Below are 27,774 nucleotides of genomic sequence, written 5' to 3'. Positions count from 1 at the left end.
ATCACATGCTTAAAAGGGTCCTTAACAGTGGAAAGGAGAGAAGGGCAGGGGGCTTGTTTGTTTATCTGTTTTGTCTGTTTGGAGATGACAAGGGATAAGGTGGGAGGAAGACAGAAAAGAACCTATATATATATATATATATTAAATTCTATAAATAAGAGTCAATTTGTGTGTGAGGGGAGGATGGGGGCCTGGGGTGGGGGCAGGGTGTGAGTTATGTTTTATAACCTGGTAATGTCCTCTGCCCGTTGCTGCTCCGGTGGCGTGGCGCTCTGGGAGTGGTCTTCAGAAGTGCCCGGGGTGGCTGCCGAGAGGGTGCTGGGCGCAGCGCCGGCCGGGGGCGCTGACCTGACTTTGGTGTTGGGGAGTCGGTGGTCCTTCTTCCATTTCATGCGACGGTTTTGGAACCAGATTTTGATCTGCCTCTCAGAGAGGCACAGCGAGTGGGCGATCTCGATCCTTCTCCTTCGGGTCAGGTAGCGATTGTAATGAAACTCTTTCTCTAATTCCAGGACTTGCTGCCGGGTGTAGGCTGTCCTCGAGCGCTTGGGTTCCCCTCCGTTATAATTGGGGTTCACTGGGGGAGGGGGAGGGGGAAAGCAAATAGTGGGGTTCAAAGGCAGCAGGCTCCCCGCCCCCCACCCTCACCCCATCCTCAGCTCTGTTGTAACAGGAGGAGGGGGTAGTGGAAATAAAGTCATCAAGCTAAACGGGTTATAAAGAAGTTGAAGGGAGCTGGAGACTTTGTAGTGTAATAAGAGGGGAATCCTCATTGCAACGACACTGAATTATTTATGCGCCCTTAGAAAGCGAGCATAGTTTTCACACATACAGAACAGATCGTAGCACATGGCTCGGACTGCCCAGAGTAGCTAAGCCATAAAATTTATGGGGGATGTAATTACCCATTCTCGCTCGTAAATCCAGTTCAATTGTGCTAACCCAGAGTCGCTCCTGGAGAGAGAGGGGGAAGGAGAGAAAGGAGGACGGGGGCCGGAGGGGGCCGAGGAGGGTGGGGAGCGCTGGGGAAGAGGGGAGGGAGGGGGAGAGCAAAAAGCAAAGTTGCCTACCCGTGCTAACGTGGATTTTTTTCATCCATGGGTAGACTATGGGTTGCTTGCTGGCGGCGCTGGAGGGATGGTCAGGGGCTGGCTGGCTGCAGGCTGGCGGGGCTGGGGACGGGGAGGCGGAGGCGCCTGAGAGAGGCGCCGGCTCGCAGAGCGGCTGTGATTTCTCGGGGTGGTGGTGGCCCGCCTGGGCCGGGCCGTGGCCTCGCGAATTGCCCGGCCCCTGGAGACTGGTGCAGCTATACTGGCGCTCAGGGTAGCTAGGGCGCGGAGGCGGTGGTGGGTACAGCTCCTGGTGGTGATGCTGGAATCCCGATTCCCTGGTCCGGCCGTAATATTCCGGACTGTGTTCAGGGATGTAGCTATTTTGCGAATATTCTTCGCATGGAGGAAATTTCGGATCGATGTAGTTAGAGTCCATCAAATACGAGCTCATGATCATTAATTTCTGGAGTGGAAAATAATTTTTCTCGCTTTGTCGTTTTTCTGCTCCATAAAGCCCTCCTACTAGCTAGCGACCCTGTAAAGTTACTTTCACCATGTGACTCCGCCGGCCAATCACACGGAGCAACCCAGTCCCCGGATAAGGAACCGAATCGCTTTATTCAAAATGTATCCAATTTTTTGTGTGTGTGTGGTGGTGGTGGTGGTGGTGCTGGGGGGTGTGTGGCGGTGATGCGGGGTTAGCTGGCAGGGGCTGCGGTGCCCCCAATGCACACCCCGCCGACTGACAACCCTCCCCTGCAAAAGGAGATGGGAAGCCCCCAGCTCCCTTCCAGAGCCTGGGCATTGGGGGGCTGTCGGGAGGCTGTGATTCAGCCCCCTCCCAGGGTCTCCCCTTGGGCCTCCGGTGGGCCCCTCGGTCTTCGGCTCCCGAGCTTTTCTAGAGGTCTCCATTCATGGCGATCCTGTCTCAGTCTGTGTAGGGCACCGTGGCAGCGCCCTTCTTTCGCAGGAAGAGGAAGTTGAATCAGGACTGGAGTGGAGGTTGGATGGGGAGAGGCCCAGGCTGAGCCCAGGAAGCTGGTGAGCCTGGGATGCCCCCCATCCAAGGAGACCAGAGTCCAGCCCCCTTCCCCATACACACTCACCCAACCCTCTGGCCGTGGGGCCGGCGAGGCAGGGTCCCAGCTGGACCGGGCAGGTAGAGGCAGCGGGATGCAAATGATTCTGACGTCATTTCTGGAGGTCTGGGGGTTGAGCCCCCGCTGAAGAGAGACAGGAAGTGGTTGGCAAAAGCAGAGTTCAGAAGCCTTGCCCTCCCCGAGTACCCACTAACCCTCCCTTCCCAGCCCAGAGCAGAGGATCTCTCCTGCTGGCCGCTGTTTCCACTCTCCATTCCGTCTGGCCTGCTGCTTTCTGACAACTGCCTCCAAGGCTGGTTCCCAAGGACCTGGAGCAGGGAGGAGTGCCCTGGGATGGTGCCCAGCCAAGGCCCAGGGAGCTCTTCTTTCTCCATCCCCACAGAGGGCAGAGCTAGCTAAGGGGGAGGCCTTCGTCTGTAGAGCCTGCTTCCGGCCAGGGATTGTATCCATGTAACACATGTGTTTACATGTAAACACGCATCCTCAAGGGCCAGCTCCAGGCCGCCTTCCAAAAGCTGAAGGGTGAGCTCACGAAGCTGGGGATGCTGGGCGGGCCTTGGGGGTCTCCAGCCCGTTCCTGCACCCTCCCCTCTCTCTGCTACCCACCCACAGGAATACCCTGATGGTGGGGTGGCAGGGCCATGGAGGAGGGAGGGGGCAAGGAAGAGCTGCTTTCTGACACACTCCCCCTCAGCTAGGGGTGGCCACATCTTACACCAATTCCAATTAACTGATCCCATAACTCAGAGTTGAGGGGGGTGGCAGAAGGGAGAGCCCAGGGAGGGAGCCGGGTCCCCTTGTTGCACTTGATAACAATTATAGTTTAAAATCATAGCTTGCCGGGGCTCGGCTATATTTTACTTGATAACAATAAAAGTGACACATAAAGTTAACTGTTTATGTTTTATTTATTAGACTAAATCTGCCAGCGGTGGTAGAAGCGCTTGCCTCGTCGCTACAGCTTTTATAGGGCTGTAAAACGTCATAAATCAGTCTCGCGGAATCGCCCGCACTCTTTGTGTCGGCGGCAGCGCAGGGCTGGCGGCCGCTGGCTGCCTGCTCCCTCCTTTCCACGAAAAGTCGTAATGTGATTTTTTTCCCCTCTGATTTTATTATTATGATCGCCGCTGTGATTAGTCAATCTACCTTTAATTCGCCGCCCTACGCTGCCTCCTCCCAGCCCAGCCTGGTTGACACTTGAATAAGTACCTTTGAAAACGGCATAACAACTATTTGAGGGTTTAATTAGAACATCTGCAATTAAGGGAATGAGGAAGGGGAAAGGGAAAAGAAATAAAACCCTTGTGAGAGGGAGGCTGAAGGCGGGAGATTCCCAGTCTGTCTCGCACCACCATTGGGATGTCAGAGGTCCCCACTTCCAAATTAGGGCTCACCCTGAGGGCTGGAATGAGAGCTGGGCCACAGCCGATGCCCAAAGAGACTGATTCACCCTGCCTGGGCCCCTGGCTGCCTTCCCTTCTGCAATGCTTAAGGCCCCCACACTCACCCCAGGCTCACCAAGAGCCAGTGCTTGGGGGGGGGGGCAGTCCCTGGATACCCTCTCCCCAAGAGGTCAGTGCCCGACCCCTACCACCAGATGGGTGAGAGAACCGGAATTCCCTGGAGGTTGACCATCTCTTAGAAGAGGTTCTCAGATTTCCAAAGTTGGTTGAGAACTCCTGCCCACTCCTGTCCGGGACCCTCTGCGTGTGAGGACTGGCTGGTTTGGTTGGAAGAGGAACTTGAGACTGTGAGATGGGGAAGGCTGCTGCTTGGTGGACAGTGATTTGGAGTGCGTGAGGGTTTTATTATTGGTGGGAGGGGGATAGGTTAATTATAAGTTGTTGGAAGTGGCAGAGGGAAACCATTGCTGACTGCTGATCTACATAAAGATTCTGAACCCAGCCCCAGACTGCTGCTTGGGGAGAGGCAAAGCTCCTGAGAGCTCAGGTAGGGTGGGAGGAAGGCTGCTGAAGGAGAAAGCCTTCCAGCCCCACCCCCATCCTCCCTTCTAGGCCTGCACCTGGATCAGGCTGCCCCACCTCATCCAGGCAGGGAATAATCTCTGCTCCACCTGGCTCCCCTGCTCCCAGTCCTCACATTCACCTTCTAGCTGCCCTGCCCCCGCCTCAGCTCGCTTTTCTTCCATCTCTTCACCCTCTTGGGCTTATTAGGGAGTCCTTCCCAAGGCATTGCACATGTCACAGCACCACTCCCTAGGATTCTGAGCTCCTGCAGGTGGGTCGAGGGAACGGGAGCAGGAAACCCACTTCAGGTCAGTACGTGTAAGTAGATCCAGAGAGTTCAGATGCCTCCAACCACGTGTCCAATCCGTCTTTGGTTATTACTGCTAACAAATATATATGCATTCATACTATTAATATTTATTAATGTATTAAATGCCTCCTTATGCAGCCATAAATCTGTGGAGTTTTCGTTCCAGGTTTTCAGAGCTAATTCGATTGCACATCCAGAAAATGAAATCTGGGGGACTCCTCCAAGTATGCCCACACTTATCTACATCATTTACCAAAACCCTCTCTTTGGGCTCCTATATCTTCATAGAAAGAAAGTTGCCTATGGGGAAAATAACAAGCCAGACTCTACCACACACACACACAAGAACATTTTCACCAGGATATTATTGCAAGCACAGAAATAAGATCCCTTCGGAGGGCTTCTGTACTTAGCACTGGCTTAACGGGTTAGGGAGGGGGGCAATAAAGCGGTTCTTGCCCGTGATGAATCCTTGTATCTCCTTTTGTGCTTCGCCCTCCTGCCTCCTCAGCCCAGGGATCTCCAACCCCTGCTCTGCCCTCCACCTCTCTCTGCCCCAATTTTATTTTTTATTTTTTCTGATCACCTTTTGCCAGTCTCTAAGCAATCACTGTCTGAATGCCCCCCTCACGCCATATCCTTTCTAAATCTTGATCTCGTTTCTCTTTCGGAAACACGTTTCAGTACAAAGCGCTTCCCTTCTGACACCGCTGAAGAAAAATATGTGTCCATTGTGTGCGAGGCCTTATTGTGCCCGGATTACCATACTGACCGTTGGATAACCCATATTCCTCCCCTCCCCGGTAACAAGCTGCCGGCTGAGAGACCTCAGCGGCTCCACTGATTCTGCGATGCCTTAAAATCTCACCTCTCAGAATCCCTGGATTTTCCTAGGGAGAAAAATAAGTGGGAGAACCAACTCAGGACTTGGAGGGCAAAGAGAAGGAAAATGAGGGTCATTCCACTCCCCACTCTCAGAAGTGCAGGATGTGGGTGTGTGCGGGCACACGCGCCCATGTGTGTATGTGGTTTTTGTTGTTGTTTTAGAGATTAAAAATTGCAACATGTCTCTTTCTTCTTCCTCAAATAAATTGACTTTTAGATGGTATACAATCAAGTAATTCATTTCATTTTTATTTTTTCTCTGAGCAACTTGAAAACCCCAATCTAAAGCAAGGCTCCCATTTTTCCCCATGTGTGTATATGTATATATGTATGTGTTTTGTCCCTTTCTAACGCCAGCAGGCAGGGCTAATGTATGCAAAAGAATATGCAAATGCTTAATTGATTTTTTCTTAAATCTCTTGTCAGTAAAAGTAATGAATTGGTCTAAAATGATTTTAATAACCCAGAAGTGTCACCAGAAAATACTCAACCTTTTTTTTTTTTTCCTGGAATCGCTTATAGTCTCAAAAAAAAAAAAAAGCAATCATGGAATGTTAATTTGCCCCCCTTTAAATATTAAAGATGAATCTCTCTTGTTTGTTCGGAGACCATAGGCAAGGTCCTCTCATGGATTTCCCTCTCCTTGCTTTGCCTTCCTTGGAATTCAATTTTCCTCAAATCTCGTTTAAAGTGGCTTTTTAAAAAGTGGCTGCATTTTAATATTGGTTAGACAGAGTGACCTGCATTTCACCTCGGGTGTTTGACTTGTTCCAATAGGTCACTGCCATGGGGTTATTGATGGGGAAACTCCATTGAAATTTGTCTCTTCGCAAATGGCCTTTAGATCTTCCAACGAGTTCAATAACTAGTTATAATGTGGAAGGGGAAAAATGAAGGCCCTGGGCTAACGAATTTGATGTTTCATTTTTATGCTGGAGAAATTGTTAGTTAGAGATTGGATTCCCCACCCCCTTCCTTGCCCATCCTGGCCTCACTGACTCTTGTCAAGTGAGGTCCCCACTCTTGTCCAAGGCTGCTGGATTGGATCCCCTTTAAAATTGGGGCTGGGGTGTCCCTTTCTCCCTTTGATGCAAGCTTTAATTCTTCTTTTTTGTTGTTGTCGAAAATTCTGACTTATGGCTGCAGGAAGCTTGCGCTGCTGAAGATTTGTAACCTGAACTTTCCTGTTAGAGGGGGAAAGGACTTTTACTTTTAAAGCTCTCTAAATGTGGTTTTGAAAGATCTAGGAATTAGGCTGGCTTAGGGGAGCTTACAGAGAGCTCCCTGACCTGGTGCTCCCAGAATTAAGAAGCAGATAGGAAGGTGGGATCCCTTTGGGGAGCTGATGTGGGCATCTCAACATGCTCTTGGCCTCTGAGCTGCCAGAGACCCATGGGATCAGACACCCAGGACCAAGGAAGGCAGGGACTGGGAAAGGCTAAGGATAGAGGGAGAATTCCAATAGAGCAGGCAAGAGAATCCTGGGTCTCATCCAGGGTCAGAAACAGAATTCATGGGGACTTGGCCCGGTAACTGCTTGCTGAACTTCCTAAGAAGGGCGCCCGGCAAAAGCCCAGTGCCCAGAGATGATGCATTTTACTGAACTGGAGAGAGCAGAGGAAAATGATGGGGGGGGGAGTTGAAGATTTTATAAGGTTTCCCCCTTTTTTTCTGGAGTTCTTAAGGAATGGGAGAGGAATGGGCAGGGAAAGGGAGGAAAGGTCTTCATTTTATTCACCCCAGTCACACCCAAGTTGGGGAGCCGGTGACTTCTCCAGAGAAGCCTCTGTGAGAAAGGGCTGTGGAGAGCTTGTTCTCTCCAGGCTGACCCAGCCATACCCGATCATTATCATCATTAACCTCAGTAATATCATCATTCCCTCACAAACAGAGCTCCCTGCGTGCCTTATTTTTTTCCTCCAGGAACTGTTCCTTCTCCTTCCCTGCCCAAAGGGTCCAGTTAGCTCAGGCCCAAGTTTCCCCTTAATAAGCCCACTCACCTCCCTTCCAAACCTGGATCCCTAGATGACAGTCATTCCAAAGGCAAGCCTTGATTCCTGGGGTGGAGGAATCCAGTCCGAAAGCAACATGTAAGTGCCTGAAACTAGGGTGCCACTTCCCTCTATCCCCTTAAACCCAGAGGCAACGTCTTGGTGCCATTGCGCTCTCAGACAAACCTGCCTGGACAGATCGGGGCACCTCAGGGATCATCACACGCCACAACCCCATGAAAATGGGGGAGCCCGGGAAGGGCCCATCGGGCGGCTTCAGGGTCCGGCCTAGAAGAGGACACACAGCCTGCTCTTTCCAGCCAAGCGGGGATCAATAGGGATCTGTCACAAACTTCCCCGCAGCCCCTCCGCGCCCCGGCCGCGGCGGGAGAGCCCCATCCTCAGGCCGCTCGCCCACCTCGGCTCGCACCTTGGCCGCCTCCTCTGAACCCCGGACCCCCAAGCTCGGGCCTCGCCCCCTCCCCGTTTTAATTACGTGATTGATTTTCGCTTTGGCCGCGTCGGGACGCCTCCGCCTCCGACTGTTTAAATCTTTCGGCTCCCTGTTTTGCATTTCCGAGTCCTCCTGATGGGCTGTAATTTAGAGACTGGCCCTCGGGCGGCTGGGTCCGGGTCCGGGCTGCGGCCTCGCCCTACACTCCAACGAAATGGTCCTCCCGGGCTGTGCGGCGCGGTCCGCTCTGCAGCCACTTCACCGCGCGGGGGTCTCACACCGACCGTGCTCCTGCCCATCCGCCTTGCTGAATTATTTTGTGCTCCGTTATCTCTGATAGAAAAATGTTCCGCGTTGGAGTTAGCACTCCATGCCTGGGCTCGGAGCCGGGCTGCTCAGCATTTTTGTTTTCTCTTCACCCGAATGAGGGGTGTATGTCTGGGAAGGTCTGGATCGAGACCCCGGGAAGCGCGACGCCCGGCTCCAGGCTCGGCGGGGAGCTCCAGGTGCTTCCCCCAAAGACCCGCCCCGCCGGCGGCCCAGAAGCGCCGGGAGAAGCGAATTCGGCCGCAACTTTCCACCACTTCGGCGCGAGTGGGACCGCAGGGCCGGCGGCCCCCAGCCCGCAGTTGGCCGTTGGGTCTGATTTTGCTCCCCAGCCCCAGATAGAGACCCCATCACCCGGGCAGCCCCAGCGGGCACCGGAGCAGCCTCTGGGAAGTGGCCGCGGTCCCACACCGGAGGGACCGAAGGTGAGGCGAAGTAAGGGAAGGACGGGAGGCATTTCCACGGACGGGAAGACTAGATGCGGGGTGCGGAGAGGACAGGGAAGACGTGAAATTTTAAAAAGGAGCCCCTTCTCCCACCGTAGCTGAACTTCCCTTTCTCTCCTCCGGAAGAAAAAAAAAATCCCTCTTTTTCCTCCCTAAACCGCTGGTCTCCCGCTTAATCTCTCATCTATTTACAACTAATAAACACTTCTCTGATTATTTCCCCATGTCCTGTTCGTTCTTTGACCCTTTTCAATGAGGCGAGCTCTGAGTTACTATTAGCACTATTTTATGATCCTGCTTTTCCCTCAGGGAGAGGAGGGAGTTGGGAATGTCCTTCTCACTGGGGAAGAAGTTCAGTGAAACGTGAGTTGGTCACAACCTTCTCCCTGTCCCCACCACCACCTGCAACAGCCCAGCCCCAGCTCCCTCAGCCCCTCTCCCCCCACCCCTTCCCGCAGAAATGTTGCCGGGTAAATAAGAGTCCGCCTGCCTGGCTATTAGGATTCTGGAGACGTTGGCATCTGTAGCAATCATTAGTCAAAGCCGCGCAAGCCAAAGGAGCCGAGGAGTTGGACAGAAAAAATCTTGGAAATGATATACAGGAGCCGTGGAGGCATCAATCCCGGCCGATAAGAGCTCGGCTGCCGGGAGTGAGGCGGCCGCTTAATTGGGCCCTGGGCACCAAGAACAATTGGGGAGGAGGCATCTATGGGTCGGGCAGTGACTCTGGCACCATTTGGGCACCCTACAAAAATAGTGGGGGACTTGAACGCTCTTCTCCCCAAATTTCAAAGGCCCAGTTGGCGTGGGGGGACAACGCCTCCGTCAGCCTCTCCACCCTGGGAGCCAAGAGGAGCGGAGCTAGAGGACTCTTCCCTTCTCTCTCCCTTCTTAGTGACTGTCTTGGGGGGGGTACTGCAGGTTGGGGAGCCTGGGCTGGGATTTCAGGTCACAGGGACAGCCTGGAGAGGACTGTGGCCCCTAGAGCAGGTTTTCGGGGGCAAATAACTCATTTGAACTCAGCCTTGGAGATAGCAACAGAATCACTCCCTTTAATAAGCAAAACAGCCCAAAGATATTTGTTCCCTATCCCCACTCACCTGATGTCTTTATTGACACAGAGATAGAGAGACAGAGAGATGCAGTAAGTTTCAGTCCTTCTAGAGGGAGATCTATGCCCCTACATATAGATACATGCATTATGGAACCATCTCTAAACATACCTTCAAATATTTAAGTTTGCAGCAAAACTGCAAAGACTATAAAGATCTCCAAATATGTAGCTTCAATATGTAGCTATTTTATGAGTTGGGACTTTTGCATAAATCTAGATAAAATTTTCAAAATAGAGATTGAACAACACACGCAGAGTTCTTTCCAACCGAGGGAAAAACCTCACCAATTATTCATCCAGATATTTAGGGAGAGCTATACCAATACACCCCAGCTTATACATCCAACACTATAGAGAGATTGGTAATGTGCTCACAGGAATTTGACAGAGGACCGTTATGTTCACTGTGTATCTATAAATCTAAATATCTATAAATCTGCATTTAAATGTGGAGTAGAGAGGGATGTAAAACACACAGCCTGTTATACACAGAGCAATCTATAAATACATTTTCACGTATACAGCTATGGGATTGCTCAGCTCTCTATAAAGACACGTGTATTTGCATCGAATCTTAGGAATGAGGGAGATTCTCTGATCCTTGTGGGTTTGAGGTACCCCAGCCCAGACTTCTCTGGGAAATAAATGAGAGTAAACTGAAGCCTGTGCAAGTAAGTGCTAAGAGGGCCCAGGGACTCATATAATCTATGGCCTTATTTCCAGCATATGGGGCATCTCTCTGGCGATGGATAGGAGCCCTGACAACTGGACCTGAAAGCATCCTGACTTGATGTAGCCCGAACTGAGACAGAGGTAGAGGACTCTTTACTTCTTTTCCCTTTAGCTCCCTAACCCAAAGCTGGGGGACGGATCCATGGGAAGCTGGGGTGTCTTTAGGAGGGGAAGGCTCATTAACATTACAAAATGGAGCCATTTAGGTAAAATATGAATTTTTTTTTTTTGCAACAGCTTGGTTAGAGAGAAATGTGAGAAGGCTGTGGGCTTACACACAACCCTGCACCCATCTTAATTACATAAAACCCAGTCACTGATTGCAGAGAGTTTCCTCCATTCATACAATGCTAGATGGAGTCATCTATATGCCCCCCTCCCATCCCTTCTCTTCATGAGCTCTCTCTTACAGACCTGAATTCCCACCCTGTCAAGAAGGGGTTTGGGGCTCAGGAAAGATGTCACAGGGAGACAGCGGCCCCAGAAGAGAGTAGAGCCCCCAGGAGTCATGGTATCTACCACCAGGCTCAGAAGCTGATTGCTTTCCATGTTAGTTCCTTTTTAACTAAGGGGTTGGGGGAACCAAGGTCTGTGTGGGCAAAAGAAAATAAAAGATGGCATGATTTTTAAATCTGGAGTTTTGAGGGGGAAAAATCACTAATGAGCCCTTTTCTTATTGGAGGCAGAGGATTTGGGGGACCCTGGACTTCCTTTGATTTTTCTGCTTTGGTTTACTGGGGAAAGGGAGGTAAGGAGGGCCCCAGGTGGGCTTGGAGAAGTGCAATCCAATCTAGTTGGCCAGCTTGGGGGAGAGTGATTTACAAAGCAAAAGCTCAAATGCTACTTCCTGAGAAGTCACCAGATCAAAACAGCCTCCTCTAGGCTTTATGACCCCATCTCTACTCCCGACAGGAAAAGCACCTTCAATAAAACCTCAGCCCACGCCCCCATCCTCCACCCAGAGGAGGGGGAGAGACACAATGTAAAATGAGGGACCTGACCCTTACTCACTTCATACACACACACACAAACACACACGCACACACACACACTCACAGACACACTGGGTTTTCCAGCCAGAAAGTTGACTGTTTTTTTTTTTTTTTTTTTTGCAGTACGCGGGCCTCTCACTGTTGTGGCCACTCCCGCTGCAGAGCACAGGCTCCGGACGCGCAGGCCCAGCGGCCATGGCTCACGGGCCCAGCCGCTCCGCGGCATGTGGGATCTTCCCAGACCGGGGCACGAACCCGTATCCCCTGCATCGGCAGGCGGACTCTCAACCACTGCGCCACCAGGGAAGCCCCAGAAAGTTGACTTTTTAAAGAAGTATTTACTAGACAAGAATTTTCTCCACTATCTGAGCAGAGAAGCAGCCCTAAGATATTTGGAATTGAGCCTGAAGAGCAGATTTGATCAGATAAGGATCTGGCCTCATAGTCCCACATTGCCTTCCAACCCCCTACAACTCAACAGGCCAACAGGACACTAAAGGTCACCAAGAGCCTGGCTGCCCCCATCTGTGGGGGCTGCTTCAGGGGGTTGGTTTTCCAGGGAGGCAGAAGGGAAGATACTTAACAGATGCCTAGGGCTCGAGGGCATGAGTGGGGAGGGGAGGACAAATGGTCTTCAGGCTGGGCTGATGGGAAGAATCATGGGCTACTGGGAAGTTAGTTTAAGGCTGGTTTACTGTGTCCAGCCTGGGCTTCAGACCTCTTTCATACACACTTGGACACATACACTTGGCATTTTCTATGCACTTGTGTCAGGTGTAGAGAAGTAGCCTCCATCCTGCAAAGGCTCCCCAGCATGCCCAGAGCCTTCTGGTCAACCTCTCATTCTAGCTTCTAAGGCCTGGTCATCAGCGGCTGAACAAGGTCCTGGATAACCTAGCCCAACTTCCCTAAGTCCCAAATTTCATCTCCCTCCCACCCCCACCCACACACAGTGAATCTTCCTAGGAGTGGGAGAAGAAAATGGATCCCAGGGTTCTTCTGTAGGACTCAAGGACAAAGAGATCTCTATTACCTCAGTTCCTCAGTCCAGACTCCTTGGGCTCCTGGGGCCCCATCAAAGCAGTGAAGGGAGGTATCACAACAGACACACCATTCTGGGTTACAAAGACCCGACAAAACGGACGTGATTTTCTTGGCCCTCTAACAGCTAGTCTCTTCTTTAAATTGAAGTTCAAAAAGCCAAAAAGCCCTAGCTTGGGGTCCTGAATCCAGATTCTGTCCTTTCTCCACCTCTAAGGGTCTCCAATCCCACTGAGGAGGAGGCTCAGAGCAGTGCCTGTCTCTCCAGGAAAGGAAAGCACAGAATTAAAGCCCAGGACAATGATGTTTCAGCTCAGAAACTCAGCCCAAAGCAATTACACAAAGAGAGGGAGAGTCAAAGACACAGATAAAGTTGACCTGGATATTAAGAGGGGCTGAGGCAATAAAATCTCTCTTCCCAGTGCCTGCTTAGAATGAGCCAACACTCCTGCCCTTTCTTTCCTTACTTTCCTGGAGTCTGGAAACTCCAGCATGAGATACCCACATAGAAGTGAGGATTGGTCTCAGACAAGACTACCACACCATCTACTAGGGAAAAATAAGTTTGTGTGCTCTAATTCTAATTCATGATAGAGGTCAATGGAGTGGTGGGATTGAAGGTGACTTGGGAAGTGGGGGCTCAGTGGTTTCTGAGAAGAGCTGCCCTCCCTCTGGCTTCTCATTCTAATCCTTCCCACCTGACCTGTGACATTGGCCCCAAATCAGCCCCACCCAGAAGGCAAACTGACAGGGGTTGCTGACAAAGCCCAGCTCAATCTGGGCTATCCCTTGACACCCCCAGAGGAGGGCTTAGAGGTCTGGGTGGCACAGCCCATCAGAACTCTTGCTCCTCAGTCAGTTCAAGGAGGGCAGGAGTTCAGGAGGAGGAGAAGGGGAGGGGAACTCAACCAGAAAATTAACCCTGGAACAAAGCCTTGGAGACTGGCGGATGGGGGTGGGGGGAGAAATGCCTGGGTCTGGACCTGAAAGTCAAGTGTTCAGGAGACCTGAGGACAAGCACTCCTGCCATACATGCACATTCTCTGTGCCATCAGATGGTCTTGCTCAGAAATAGTTTATCAGCCATTGCTTGTTCTGACCTAACCCATGTATAAACACAAACACCAAAATCCACACCTTCAGTGGCTGTGTCCTTTGATAACCATTGGCCAGGACAAAGGATCGTCATCATCATCATCATCATCATCATATCTTGTTAAAAGAATGGAAAGGAAGGGGACTTAAATCCATCACCTGTTTAGTATGGGGGCAGGGAGGGGGAAGGGTCCTGGTTTTCTGTGCTGATTTCCTTTTTCAGAATGCTTCTTTCAACTGGCTTGAAGTTATTCAACAAACTAAAGGTACCAAATACAACTTTCAAAAAGTCTCTACTTTTGCTCCCTTCCCCAACCATGCCAGAGACACTTTGATAAAGCTAATGGCTTCTGGAGCATTTCCAGAAAGATAAATCAAAAGAGGTCTCTTCTAATCACTCCACCTGTCCCCAAGAGAATCAGAAGAGAATGAAAACGAAAAGGTGTGCAAGGTAAGTGTATAGGGAATAATCATAGTCAGAATTTGAATTCAGGGCTGGAGTTCGCATCCACACCCACTGTACAGCCTAATCTAGAGTGCATTATCTATAAAGTCCAGGGAATTGGGTAAGATCACACAGGAGAACATGAGAATAATACAGAGGATGCCCCACAACCTCAGATCCCAGTACAGTTGAGACTGATCTCGAAGTATAACTTTGTTAGAACTGGAGGACAAAAGCCAGACTCCCCAGAGCTGGGTCAGGGACAGAGGAAGAGGGCTAGAATATTCTCAGCATCACTTATCCCCTTCACATCAGAGACATGGAGGACCCAAGAACTAAAGAGGGTGGTGGGGAGGGAGGAAGAGGAGTCCGGGTAAGGCCAAGACTGAGACCCCAGTACTTTTTGGCTGATTGGTTGCTAAAGGCCATGTGACCCTGCTTAGCGCATTTCTGATTGGTTGCTTGACCTCTTCTAGGGTTAAAGACCTAGGAGCAAAATTAAAAGCTTTCCGGGTTAGTTGGGGCACCTTGGCACCTGATGGACCGCCCATCCCCCTATTCCAGAGAAACCTCAAATTCCAGAATGGGGGAAGGGTGGGAAAGCCAAGAATCTCAAGGCCCGTTTGTGTTTGTACTACTTCCATTTGTATTAGTCCTACAAAACAGCAAAATAAATAAATAAATGTAAAAAAAACCCCACCACAGCAAAAAAACAAACAACAACAACAACGCCGTGGCAAATTATCTGAGAGGAAAGACAATCTGCAATTACTGGGGTGGGAAGAAGGGGGTGATATTTACATGGAACTTTTGAGCCTAAGAAACAGGAAAACGGGGTGAGGGAGTCATAGAAACCCTCCGGGACTGAGATCTGGCCAGGAGTGGGGGAAGGCAGCGAGTCTTGCCTGGGTGTGGGACTTTGGCCCTGATTAAATTCTGGATTGAAGACCATTAGATTCGCTCCCCAAGACCCAAGGGAGGCTGGAGGGAGGGGGGGAGTCAAGTTATAGACCAAGGGAAACTCCCATCTCCCTGCTGCTTGGATGGAAAGTTTCCAAAAATCCTCAAAATCAGACTGGGTGGGAGGGGTAGGGTCGGGGAGGGCCCCTAACGAGAAAGGGAGAACACGAGAGTTAATTCTCCAGTGGGTTACTGGGAAGAGTCCGCTGGGATCCTAACGCCTCTCCAGAAAATAAAGGGGTGGGAGGCTGGAGGGGGAGGCCGGTGTTGAGGGACTGAGGCCCGGAGGGAAGGCTTTGGAGAGTTCTCCACCTGGGCGCCCCTGCTCTTCAGCTCCTCTAGCATGTGACAGTCCCCTAGAGGGAGGGATGGGGCTCCAGCTCTGACAGCAGGTGTCCTTGGGTCTCTGTCCCCCACCGCCCTGCCAGAGTCTGCCTGGACCCCCTGCCTCTGCCTGATTCCTGTTTCTTTCTCAGTCTTTTGGGCGACAGGGGCACGGTAACAGCATCCTCCTCCTGTCCCCAGCTGCACCTCTCCACCCAGTGGGCGCCCAGAGCCCCTTGCCCCCAAAACATTCCCTCCCCCTCTTCTCTGGCTCCCCTCCTCGCTCCCCTCCCCCTTCCCCCTGGCCTAGATGCCTTGCCCCCTAAGGACCCGCTTTCCACCCTGCTTTGGAATCCCTGGCCCCTTCAGAGAACCTGCGTTCCTATGTTGTCATTTTCTTGGTTTAGCTCCCAGTGAAGCACGGGGAGGTGAACACTACGTGTCCTCCACACGCAGGTGCCTCTGTGCCCAACGCCTCTGCTGTTCCTTCCTAGAAACCTGAAGGGAGTCTCAGCCTGAGATTGGCCCCAGGGCACCATGCCCATATTGGGTCCTGAGGGCTCCATCGCCCAGAGGCCACTCTCTCCTCGGGGCCAGGGGACTTTCCTGGCCAGCCTAGTAAAGACATTGCCTCCACTCCCGTGCCCATTTATACTGCACTCACAGCAGGAGCCTCTAGGCCTCCAGGGCCTAGTTTTACCTCAGGCCAGGGCTAGGGATGCCAGGAAAGACCCCGACAGTTAGAGGGAGGGGGAGGCATGAAACCACACTGGCCCCAGACAGACTAAGACCCCAGACTGTGGAGAGTGGGACAGCTGCCCACCCAGGCCTGGTGGTGAAGAGAGAGAGAATGTTTCGGGACTCCCTGGGCTCCACCCGCCAACTTTAAGATGCTTCCGCCATTTCAGTTCACAGCCTGTGGGCTCAATAGTCCCAAAGGCCTCCTTCCCTGTCCCCCTCCCCAGCTGCCTGCCCTGCCTGGGCTCTGGGCCACTGGCCAAGGGCTGAACTGGCCCCTCCCCAGAACAAGGGCCCCAGAGGCCCTTTGCACTTGCGCCTAGAGTTTACACACTCCTAACAAACGCCAAACATCCCTGTGTCTGCCGCTGTCTTTCTTCTCAACTGAGAAGGGAGAGGGTCAGGGAGACCTGGCAAAGCTCTAAAGGACCCAGGTCTGTCTTTACCCCCGTCGACTTGCAGCTGGAGGGACTGAGGGGCTGGGGGTGGGGAGGGCTGGTCTGGGGAGACAAGCTCCCCCATCCTCCTACCTCCCAGCGGCTTCTCCTCTTCTTCTCCCACCCCGGCCTGGGGAGGCCTTCTTCCCCTCCCTTCATGAGTGGGAACTGCCTCCTCTTTGCCGGGGGGGGGGGGGATTAGGTAAATGGGAGAAAGGGTCAGAGAGAGAGAAAATTAACTTACAGCGTTCGTCTGGGATTCATTTGCGAAGATGTAACCTCTCTCACCATCATCCCCAGCGCCGTAATCCCCTCTAACTGCCAGGCCCTCTGTCCTAGCATTAAACCTCACCAGCAGCTGCGTGGCTGGACAGTTAAGATTATATATGATGTAAATATATTGTGGGTTTGTCAGCTCTCCCTACACCATAAAACTTGGTTTAATGACATCACGTGGTCCCCCAAGAGCCACTCATGGGCTTGCCTTCAGGCCATTCACATAAATAACCTCCAAAAGTTTCAAACTCCTAAATTCACATAGAAGCAGTGCGTGTTTCTCTAATGCTCAGTTACACTAAAAAGCCCTTGCGCTGCTCCTTGGCCTCACCCCCATACCCCCCTTGCCGGGTGGGGAGAGGGCAGAGGGTGGATCTTTATTTATTTATTTACTTACTTACTTCCATAAGGACCTGTCGCCTTCGAGGTCGTGTTGATATTTTTTTTCCTCCTATTTTTTTCCTCCTCTCTCCTCTAATTGCTCAGAGTGGGCCGTGTCCCCCTCTTCCCACTCCCCCGGGAAGGTAAGTCATGCTTCTTTCCCTTCTTTCTCACTGCCAGAGGGGGTGGGTTCCAGGGCAAAGTGGAGAAGCAGGCTCCATGGTCTCTGTTTAGGACCCAGAAGCCCCTCCACTAACTCCCCAAGAGCAATGCCAAACCCTGGTACTTGAAGATTGTTCCAGGAGGCTGGCTGGTGAAGCAGAAGCCTCTGCTCAGGGAGAAAGCAAGAGTCTGGGCCGCACCCACTCGCAGTGCAAGGGAGTACGTCCGAGGCCTCTGTCTAGGTTGTGATCGCTGATGCCGCTGAAGCAGAGGCTGGGCCCTGAGCGCAGGTCTGCGGACTGTGACAGAGGGAGGAAAACTGGCAGGCACGGCTGTGTCTACCCAAGTCTGGCCGACTGGAGTCACTACGCCAGCTCCTCCAGGGAAAGAGAGACCCAAACCCTGCGGGGAGGAGGCATCAGTGCATAGTGGGGCTGGTGTACCCTGCCCAGCGGGTCTGAGCCACACTGTCCCCACCCCTGGCCAGGGGTGATGCGTCCCCTCACCCCACCCCACCTCAACCCCTGGGAGGAAGCGCAGGGCCTCGCAGTCAGGGAGGCTGGGGTGGGTGATGGTGGACACCACGACCTCTTTCTCAGTTAACTGTCACCCACTGGAGACACCAGTGCTTCTCCACGCTTCACTGCTCGCTGAATAGTTTTACTCAGCATGGAGAAAAAATTAAAATAACTCCCTGAAGAAAATTACACATTTTATTGAGAGAAAGGAGACAGATGACTTGGTGCAGGGCTGGGCTGACTGCTGAGCGCTAGTGGAAGAGAGACATTACAGGCTCCCTAACCTGGCCTGAGTGCAGTGAGAAGGGGAAGGGTGTAGCCATGGGTGTGCAGTTCAAGAAACATGTGTGGAGACCTCCTACATGCTAAGTATGGGGTGAGGCAAGGCTCTTGGGTCTTTCAGAAAAAAAAAAAATGACAGACTGGCAGCTTAGGCAGTGGGATTCAGAGAAGTCAGTCCTTATAATAAATCCAAGGAGCATCAGCATTAATAACCATAAATATTCTCCTTGCCCCTCCCCAAAGCCTCTCTGCTCCCTTTCCCTCTTGGCTGCTGGAATAGACTTCTAGCCCAGATCCTGAACTGGCCCCCACCCCCAGTGTGGGGGGCCTAGGCTTGGCTCCAGGAAATCACCCCGTCGTGGGAGGCGGGAGAGGAAATGCAGTAAAGTTTTATGAACCCTTCCCGCATTTGTTTCTCCTATAAAGTACTTCCTCCCCCATCCCATCCCAGGAGCCTGGGGCAGAGCAGATCTTTGGCCTAGGCCAGCCTCAGGCACCACCTGAATTATCTGCCTTTTCCCCTTCCCTTTAGCTCCCCCTCCCCCTCCACACAAAATCCCAGAGACTGAGATAAATGATGGCAAACAGACCCAACTCAGGCACTGGTCTATGCAGCTCCTCTCCCAGCTAATTGTCCTGCATAGCCCTAGGCCCTAGGAGGTGGGGAAGAGAGTCTGAACATTTCCTGCCAGGCAGGTACAAACTGCAGGTTGCCCCACTGCTTCCCCACCACCTTAGAAAGCTCACACACCTCCTCCCACAGCGCCCCTCTACTGAGCAGTACCAACTCTTTCTGAGCATCCTTTTGGGACCAAATAGGCCCCTAGGCTGAGAGCTCAGCCCTTCCTCTATGTCCAGCGAGGCCCGGGGACCACGTAGCCCTGAGAGAGCTCTGCACAGGCCCAGAAGGGCCTGAGTCTGAGCACCATGGAGCCATGGGTCCCTGGTCCCTGCAGGTTAGCTCTGGCATGCTGTGGGGCCGCTGCTAGAGGCTAGAGGCCTCAGATCCACCCAGCCAAAGTGGGAGTGGGTGCAGAGGCCTGAATGCCTGGGACAGCCACAGCATGGGAAAAGCCAGTACAGACGGCTTGGGTGCCCTCCCCTTCCCCGAGAGGTCCTTCTTGGAGCCAGGGATTGGGAAAAAAGCTCAGTTCGACCTTCACTCTTCTCAATACTCCTAGAGGCTCCTAAAAATTCTTTTAAAGGAGAGGCTTAAAGGCTGTGGGCCTCCCCAACACCCCATAGCCCATTTAGACGATTTCCCCCAATACATGCCCCCCAAATAGAGAGGAGCCGCTGCATCTTTAGTCCTCGTCTCTCTTTGTCTTTATTTGATATGACAAAATATAGTTTCAGGAAAGACCTGGAGTCAATAAATAGTTGGACAACAGCGATGAGAAGGACACCGAAAGTCGTGGCAGGGACTACTGGGGCAGCCAGGAGCCTCTAGGACCTTTGCTGGGGTCCAGTAGCAGGGAACCCCAATAGCTGAGCTAGCTAGCGGTCTGAGGCTGGGGGCCTGAGAGGGCATGCAGAGAGCGCAGGCTGGACAAGTTCCCGGGCTTTGGGGTGGGGGGCGCAGGCTGGGAGAGCATAGGGCAACCAAGGGGGTCCTAGGGAGTCAGTCATCTTCCCCCTTTCATATGCAAATCATTTTAAAAATGAACATCGAGTTTAGTGGCTACAAGGAAGCACCCCGAGTCTGGTGCCAGACTCCGCCAGGCACAAACATCCTCTTACCGAGCCCGCAGCCGGGAACAAAGGAGAGGGCGAGGCCGGAGGGTCCCGGCGCGGGGCCTGAGGCGCCCGCAGGGCCCACCTGAACCCCAGCGGCCACGCTGGGCAGGAATCCTGAGAGGCAGCCCAGGCCGGGTTCGCTCAGCACCAGCCCCTATGCCACAGCCCTCTGGGGAGTCTGCGGATAGCCTGCCCTGGGACCTCGGTGCTGAGCAGAACTGAGGGGAGTCCGGGCAGCGCGGGCAGCGACGCGGGAACCTGGGGTCGGTGGGGATGCGGAATGCCAAGGGAAAGAGCTTTTGTCTGTGAGGCTGGGGAGCCGATGCTCCAAGCCCCGCCCTATACCGAGAGAGGAAAACCGAAAAGGAAAGGCGCAGGGACCGAAGCGGGCTCGGGGTGCTCTCAGCGGGCCTCCCCGCTGCCTCTAGAGAGCCTCTTTGCTTTTCATTTTGGAATCTTTCTTCCACTTCATCCTGCGGTTCTGGAACCAGATCTTGATCTGTCTCTCGTTGAGACACAAGTTGTTGGCGATCTCTATGCGCCTGCGGCGAGTGAGGTAGCGGTTAAAGTGGAATTCTTTTTCCAGTTCCAGAGTCTGGTAGCGCGTGTAACTGGTTCGGGACCGCTTGCCGTCAGTCTCTGGAATATAAACCCCCCAAGCCAGGAAGGGGTGAATAGCGTGCAGCGCCCCAGCTTCCCCATCCCAGCCCCAGGCCCCCACCCGCGGCCGGAGGGAGAAGACGCGAGCGGGGCAGGACAGGCCCGGCGGGCCGCGGGCGGGCCCGGCCCAGGCCAGCCTGGCCCCGGGAGAGGCGCCTCCGCCCAGGCAGGAAACTTTCCGCCGCAGCCTTCACTCAGCAGCCGGAGGGGCTGAGGGGGTGGAGGGGAGAGGGAGACCCAGGCTCGGACCGAACAATAAGCACCCTCGAGATCCGAGCACCGGGGACCCCCCTCCCGCCCCTCCCAAGTCGCTGGAATCTTCCGGAGCGGCAAGCGGCGGCCGAGCCGGCTCCGCAGGGGAGGGAGGAGGGACCGCGGGGGGATCCCCGCTCTGGAGCCCCGCGCTCCTCACCCTTCAGATCCCTCTATTTTTTTAACTCCCTCCCTCTCCCCCCAAAATTGAATATTGCCTTTTATACACGTTTTGTTCCTATGATCCAATTATGTCGTCGTAAATTTGGGCGCACACAGCCTCTAAGCCTTTTAGTGGACAGTTTTACGAGCCATTGATGCCTGGATCGTAAAATTTATGGCCGCAGGTTTTTTTTTCTTTATTTGCCCCGCATGGCCTATAAAACCCAGGCGGACCCGAGCGCGCAAAATGAAGTCCTAAAGTTTACCGTGGCTCATGTGCAGTTTGGTCATCCACGGGTAAATCTGTGGCGGGGCCGGTGGCTGGCTCAGTCCGGCGGGCTGCCCTGTCTGCGCCTGCTCCTCTTTGATCTCCCCACTGCTCTTAGCTCGCTCCTCCAGCGCTGGGCGAGCCGCCTTCTGACTGTACATCCCGGGGTTCAGAGGAGCCGCTTCATCTCTGCCCAGAGCGTGTCCCGGAGCGGCCGCGGCGCTGCAGGCGGGGCGGTCGGGGTGAGCCCGGGGGTTGGCAGCCATGTCTACCCCGTGGAGAGAGTTGGAAGGCGCAGGCGGTGGGAAAGTGATGCTTAAGTCCAATCCGCCGTAGCAGTACCTGGATGCCTGCACCTCTGAGGCCGATCCATAGTTCCCACAAGTTTGCATGTTATAGGCAGGGATATTGGGGCTCTGCTTATAGAATGAATTGGCTACGTAGGAGCTCATGGCGGGGAGGGCCCAAAAAAATTTCTGCACCCTTTTTGATTAAGGGTGATTTGTGACTCTTTGAAGTTGAGGGGTTTTTTGTTCTCCAAAGTGCACAATTTATAGGTGGAGATATCTCTTTCTTTATCCTATGCGCTCTTCCCAAATAAGGGAGCCTTAAATAGAGTCACGTGACTCGAGCGGCCACTCATAAATTTGGCTTGATGACCTCCGGGAGGTTAGTGATGGAAGCCGGCGAAACGCATCTTGATATGTTGGCAAAGCCCAACCAAGGGGGAGAGGGAGTGAGGGAGAGAGAGAAAGAGAGAGACGGGGGAGGAAAAAAAAAAAAGGTTCTTGGAATTGGGGGGTAGGCGGGACAACGAGCCCACAGCGACACCTGGTGCCTCCTTGGAGGAATCGCAGCCTGGCTCGCTGGCTGGCCTTCAGGACTCTGGATTTTCCACGCTGTACAGGAGAAGCTGGGTGTTGCTGCAACAAACCACTGAAATGGCCTTTTAAATTGTATTTAATTTTAAGGGGAGATGAGGCTTCACTAGGATGCATAGAGGGTTTGTTTTGTTTTTTGGTTTTTTGTTTTCTCGGGGTTTTCTTGGGTAACGATGGCCCCATCCTCCCCAACCCCGGGGCCTTTCAATGTTCAAATGGCTGAGGGAAGGGGATTGAGGTAGGAGAGCCCCTACCCAGGCCGGAGGGGGCTTATCTCAGGTTCTCTAAACCAAGGGTCGAGGTCCCTTTCCTTTGAGGCCCCAGGGCCCTAATACTGCTGAGGAGGTGCCTGTCAGCCTGAGAAAGTGAACCCAGCCTCTGCAGAGGGAGGCAGGATGCCCAGGAGGAGGGGTCCCGGGTGGGCAGAACTAGATAGGGGGCTCATGGGACTGAGAGTGCTGGGGACTCTGGGATGAGCCTGGAGGTGAGGAGCCAGGGGAAGATGAGTAGGCCTCCTCATCATGCCACGGACCCCAGAGTAGCAACAAGGCAATTTTCAATTGTATGAGTGGGTGGATGGCTAGCTGGGTGGGTAAAGAACCAGACACAATGAACTGGAGGACTGCTCTGCATCCCTGGGTATGACCCTGGTGTGGTACCCATGCCAGGTATTTTGGATGGAAAATAGATGTTAATTGAGGGCATGGAGAAGCAAGATTCAAGCTTCCACAAATATTATATGAGCAGGGCAGAGGAAAAGGCCTGTTTTGTGCCCTTTGGAGGAAAGGCCTCTGGACCAGGCTTTCCAGGGAGCTGGGTTCAGAAGGTCCACAGGAGAGCAATTTCTGAGCTATCTGGAGGTGTCCAAAAGGATCTAGCTGGGGGTGGGGGGATGGGGGTAGGCAGGGCAGGCGCCTGGGCCACCTTCACATCCTGTGACCAAGGGCTCCGCAGCCATTCGGCCCCTTTACATCCCCCCTCCCCTAGCCCCAAGTCTTATTCTTTCCTGACTGTCTCTCCCCAGGAAATATCCGCCCCGGCCAGGAGAAGCCCCCCTCCCGCCCCCGCTGGCAGAGGCGCTGGAAGGGGCGCTGGCGGGGGATCTGGAAGGTCTGGAAGACTGGCGGATTTTTTCCCTCTGGGAGACCCCCTCACTACCTCACCCCCTAGGTCCACTCAGGTTTCTCTGGCTGGGCTTAGGAGAGAAGGCCTGAGCTGGGGAAGGGCTAGGGTCTGGCTGCGCTCCTCACTGGCCTAGTTTGAGGGGAGAAGAAAGAGTAAGGAACCAGACTGGGGCTGGCGCTGTAAGGAGGAAGGAATTTGGTCCCGGCCACGTCAGGAGTCCCAGAGCAGGCGAGAGCTCAGTTTCCAGGCTTTCTTTTCCGAGATGTCCTTGAATCGCTCAATCTCTGCCGAAGGGCTCGGGTCCCGCGGTCTCCTCTTTCCCTCGGTTCTCCGCCTCCGCCACGTTTCGCAAGAGTCGGCCTGGCGCGGGCCGGGGTCTGCCCTGCTGGCTTCCGGCGGCGCCTCCCTCCTCGCTCCGGGGAGTGGGCGGGGGTGACCTGGGGCCTGGATAATGCGTCCTTTCTGGCCTTTGGGGCCCGGGGTTCAGAAGCCGAGGACCCCAGACTACCAAAGGCAGGAAGAAAGGCCTGTGTGGGACCGGAGACCACTCCGACCAACCCGGGCTCCCACTCTACCCCCAGCGAAACCCCGTGCGGCCCTTTTTGCGGGGCGAGGGCGTTGCTCTATGTGGGGAACCCGGAGAGGCCTCCCAGCCACCAGCGCGATCCCCGGGAGAACCGGGAGGCAGGGCTCAGCGCCGGGCCGGGCGAGGCGCGTGCAGGGGGCCGGGGGCTCGCAGGCGGCGGGCAGACGCGAGAGCGCTCGGAGCCTGCTCCAAGTTTCACCCCAAGGCCGGAAGGCGAGCGAATTAACAGAAATCCCGATATAAACTTTTAAAAATAGTATCAGTTTTATTAAATATTCGAGAACGGATCCAGAGGTCGGATTTATACAGGAGGGTAACACGACGGGATTTTTAAAATTTATTATTTTTCTCCTACCGGCTAAACAAACGTCATTCACTATTTTTTCTCTTTTTGTACTTTTCCCTCTTTTGTTTTTTTTTTTTTTTTCCTTTTTAAGATGGGATTGGAACACGGACGGTGCTAAACATAAATATAAATACAGAGACCACAAATACAGCTAAAAATATTCACACAGATATGGTCACAGTTTGTAATATGCCATAATGATCCCCAGGATTCTTTAAATACAATTCGCCTGGGCTGGGCATTTGCTGGGGCAGAGGGGCCGGGCGGGGGCTGCGGGCAGGCCCTGGGGGTTGCTGTGGGACCACCACGCACCCTACTTGGGCCTCCCGCCCTCCCCGGCTGCCACGCCGGGCCCTGAGGCCTGGGAGCGGAGGCCCCCGGGCCCGGGAGCCGGCTCTCTGCGCGGGGGCGGGGGCGGGGGTGGGGGGCGCCGAGAGGGTGGGAGGCCAAGTCCTCGTTTGGAGGGAGATCTGTGGAGTCTGAAGCGAGGTTCAGGCATGAGCCCCAAGGCCTGGGCGAGGGAAGGGGCCTGCAGACGAGCCGAGAACGAGCTAGCGAGGGAGCAGGAGAGGAGGAGGCGCCTTGTGAAAGAGTCTGTGCGGTGAGGGAGGGGGTCCAGAGCTGACTTTTCAGGTCCATATTTGACTCCCTAATTTTGTCTCAGGAAGTCCAAACATCAATTGTGCCAGTGATAAATACAGAGTGTGTGATTAGAAGGGAGTTGGGGGGAGCGAGGGAGCAGGAGAGAGAGGGGTGGCAGGGACAGTCCTGGTCACTCTTTCTGCTTCTCCTCTTCTGTCTCTTCCCGCTTTTCCTCTTTTCCGCCCAGGCTGTCGACCGCGGCCCCTCCGCCGCCCCCTGAGAGCGTGGACGTGAGATTAGACTCTTTTTTCCACTTCATCCGGCGGTTCTGGAACCAGATTTTGATCTGTCGCTCGGTCAGGCAGAGCGCGTTGGCGATCTCGATGCGCCGGCGCCGCGTTAGGTAGCGGTTGAAGTGAAATTCCTTCTCCAGTTCCAGGGTCTGGTACCGCGAGTAGATCTGGCGACCGCGCCTCCGGTCCGCTCCATAGCCGACCCCTAGAGATCCGGGCACAAAACACACTAAAAACAATCAGCAAGGCACCCTCCGCAGACGATTTAGCCTAGCACAGCCCTGACCCTCCCAACTTGGCCAGCAACTCACGGGCCCCCTCGGGCTCCAGCCTTCTCCTCTCTGCCTTGTCTCCACCCCCACTGGGGGGACTACAGCCAGGATCCCAAATTTATTCAGTCCCCCCACCGCCAGGTTGGTAGGTGGGTCCCAAAGAAAGGTGGGGGTAGGGTGGGGGACAGAACCAGGCAGAAAGCTGCAAGTCTAAAAGCTGATTTTCGAAAAATCCCAAACACGGGGGATGGGGCCCCATTTCTGAACGACTGGGTTCCCCCATCTCCCCAAGCGCCCTAGCTCCTTGGAAACTTCTCCCCACTTCTCTGTCCCCTCCTCTCCCCCTCCCTTCTCCTCAGCCTGACTCGACTTTGGGGGCCTCCCCACCCCCTCCCCTCATCCCCTGCCCTGTTCCTGCCCCCTCAGCTCGCCTTGGAGCCCTCCAATCCGTCAGGGGCCGAGGGGGCCAGGCCCCTGCGAGCAAGCGGGAGGCGAGCAAAGGGGGCAGAAGAGGGGGCCCTGTCTCGGCGTCGGCGAGGAGACGAGCGTGATTGTTTTTATGGGGCCATAAAAAACTCTCTCCGCCCGTTCTTCTAGGGAAGCCGGTCATAAAGCCAGTTCAGTTTATTTAATTTATATCTCGGAGCTGTAAAACTCACCACTGTGCGAATTCATTCGCTGCATCCAGGGGTAAATCTGGATACTGGCTTTCTGGTCCTGGGGCGCAGTCCTGCCCTGCTCAGAACTAAAATCCTGAGCAATTGAGGTCTGTGTGTTATGTCCTAAGGTGTTTTGTCTGCAGTTTGAGAGCATGTCTTTCTCCTGGTAAAAGGAATTAGATCCATAGTCATACGGCCCTCGGCTGGAACTGAACACGACATTCTCCTGTGGCGAATAAAAGGGAGTCGAGTAGATCCGGTTCTGGGCAACGGCCGCTCCATAGGTCGAGAAATGCCTCACTGGATCATAGGCGGTGGAATTGAGGGCGACGTTGGGGAGGACGTCCTGGCCCCCGGCGAGGTGGCAGGATAAGGAAGGGTTAGTGAAGTAGGAATTCATCCCTTTGCCTTTACCTGGTCGGGCTATGATTTCTTTAATATTTATTTCTGTCTCCAGTTTGTACTCGGAACTAGATGGTTATAGGGACGGCTCCAATCCAGGACAGACAAAATGACAAAGTCAGCTGACCCCCTCCCAGCCAATCGCAAGCCAGATGTCAAGAAGGGGGAAAAAAATCGCTTCTGCTTCTGTTGATTCCCTAGTTGAGACTAAGTGTGTGCTTTGAAAGTAAGACTTGGATTTCTTTTTAAAATATATATGTAAGGGAACTGTTTTGAAGGTGAAGGAAGGGTGAATGTCCCCGACCAGGGCCTTGGGGCCCAGAAAAGGAGAGCTGCACTCCCAGGAAATCTCTCAGCACCAGCTAACTTCGCTGTGCTGTAGCCACAGCCAGGGCTGGAGAAATCCCTGTATTTTCAATCTGATTTCATCTTTTATATCTGCCCCCTTCTAAAATTACATCTTGATTTCTCCATGGGAGGAACTCCCTCCCAGCTCAGGGAGATCCCCAGAAATCCTACAGGAGATCCTGGTTTGATACTCCATGGAGTGAGTCCACATCATTAAACCAGTATACTTTTCCCAATAATTTTTTTTTAAAAATCAAAAGTGGAAAGAAATTGCATAAAACATGGTGCTCAGAGGAAGGAGAGTCTGGGGTGGAGGGAGCCTGTGGGGAGTCCCTAAGTCTAAAGAGGGAAGAGTGAGACTGCAGGGTGCAGTGGCAGAGCTGAGGTGTGCAGCCATGCATCTGCTTCCTCTTCCTCCTAGCCCCCCATCTACCTCCTCCTCAGGATCCCTTTTGGGGGGAACTCTTGAAGCATTTTTGCCTAAAAGGGAAGATTTATTTTAAAAATAAATAGGAAAGGAAGAGAAAAAAGTAAACGGTGGGAGAGAGAGAAAAAAAAGGAAGAAAGGAAGAAGAAAGAACTCTGAGAGTCTTTCTAGACACATCAACTCCTGTTTATGTTGGTGAGAATTTATGATTTAGAGCCAGCCAGGGCCGTTGGGGTAATTCACATAGGATCCAGCCAGAAAGAGAAGGCCGGCGGGGTTCTGATGGACAGTGAGTGTCTTGCAGGCTCAAAGCCCCTGCCCAGGTCAGAAGCCCCTGCTCCCTCGGACTCTCTGTCCTGCCAAGGGAGGTGCCCCTGGACCTGAGCTCTGGGGCTTGGAGATTCTAGCCAAGGTTTCCCGGGGTGCTCTCACCCAAGGGCCGGCCACACCTAGTGGGGCCGGGCCTCTCAGCAGCCCCCTACCTCCATTTTCTTCCCACCTGGGGGCTAAGAAAAAGGAAGAGAAGGTTAGGAAAAGGCGGCTGTGTCCGAGGCTTCTGAGGGAGCCGCAGTGGGCAAACAGAAACAGAGGAAGGTGTGCAGATGTTCTTTTCTTTTTTCCCCTGATTAATCCAAACTTATTTTGATATCGTAACGTAGGCTGAAAATGCTTTGAGTTGACAAAGAGGGGGTCAGTGGGGCAAGTGAAGGGAGCAGTGGAAGCTCATATTTTCGCCTCACCATTT

General features: G+C 53.5%; 3 protein-coding genes across 3 annotated transcripts; all 3 read right to left on the bottom strand.

Moving 5' to 3' along the window:
• Positions 1–221: 221 nt before the first annotated feature.
• On the bottom strand, positions 222–2,266 carry HOXC4 (homeobox C4; the record flags this gene model as incomplete). Its single annotated transcript, XM_079715191.1, has 3 exons — positions 2,159–2,266; positions 1,071–1,515; positions 222–577 (listed from the first exon to the last, which is right to left on the bottom strand). The coding sequence occupies exons 2-3, from the start codon at positions 1,507–1,509 to the stop codon at positions 222–224; spliced, it is 795 nt and encodes a 264-aa protein (XP_079571317.1). The 5' UTR covers positions 1,510–1,515; positions 2,159–2,266.
• A 17,924-nt stretch (positions 2,267–20,190) lies between these two features.
• Positions 20,191–21,560, bottom strand: HOXC5 (homeobox C5; the record flags this gene model as incomplete). The annotated part of the gene is made up of 2 exons (XM_079715884.1): positions 20,191–20,405; positions 21,107–21,560. The coding sequence occupies 2 exons, from the start codon at positions 21,558–21,560 to the stop codon at positions 20,191–20,193; spliced, it is 669 nt and encodes a 222-aa protein (XP_079572010.1).
• Positions 21,561–24,446: 2,886 nt separating this feature from the next.
• On the bottom strand, positions 24,447–26,252 carry HOXC6 (homeobox C6; the record flags this gene model as incomplete). The annotated part of the gene is made up of 2 exons (XM_079715839.1): positions 24,447–25,126; positions 25,853–26,252. The coding sequence occupies 2 exons, from the start codon at positions 26,250–26,252 to the stop codon at positions 24,819–24,821; spliced, it is 708 nt and encodes a 235-aa protein (XP_079571965.1). The 3' UTR covers positions 24,447–24,818.
• Positions 26,253–27,774: the final 1,522 nt, after the last annotated feature.

Source organism: Hyperoodon ampullatus (assembly GCF_949752795.1).
Source record: "Hyperoodon ampullatus genome assembly, chromosome: 11".
Taxonomy (NCBI): domain Eukaryota; kingdom Metazoa; phylum Chordata; class Mammalia; order Artiodactyla; family Ziphiidae; genus Hyperoodon; species Hyperoodon ampullatus.
This window is presented reverse-complemented; position numbering and strand designations above follow the sequence as displayed.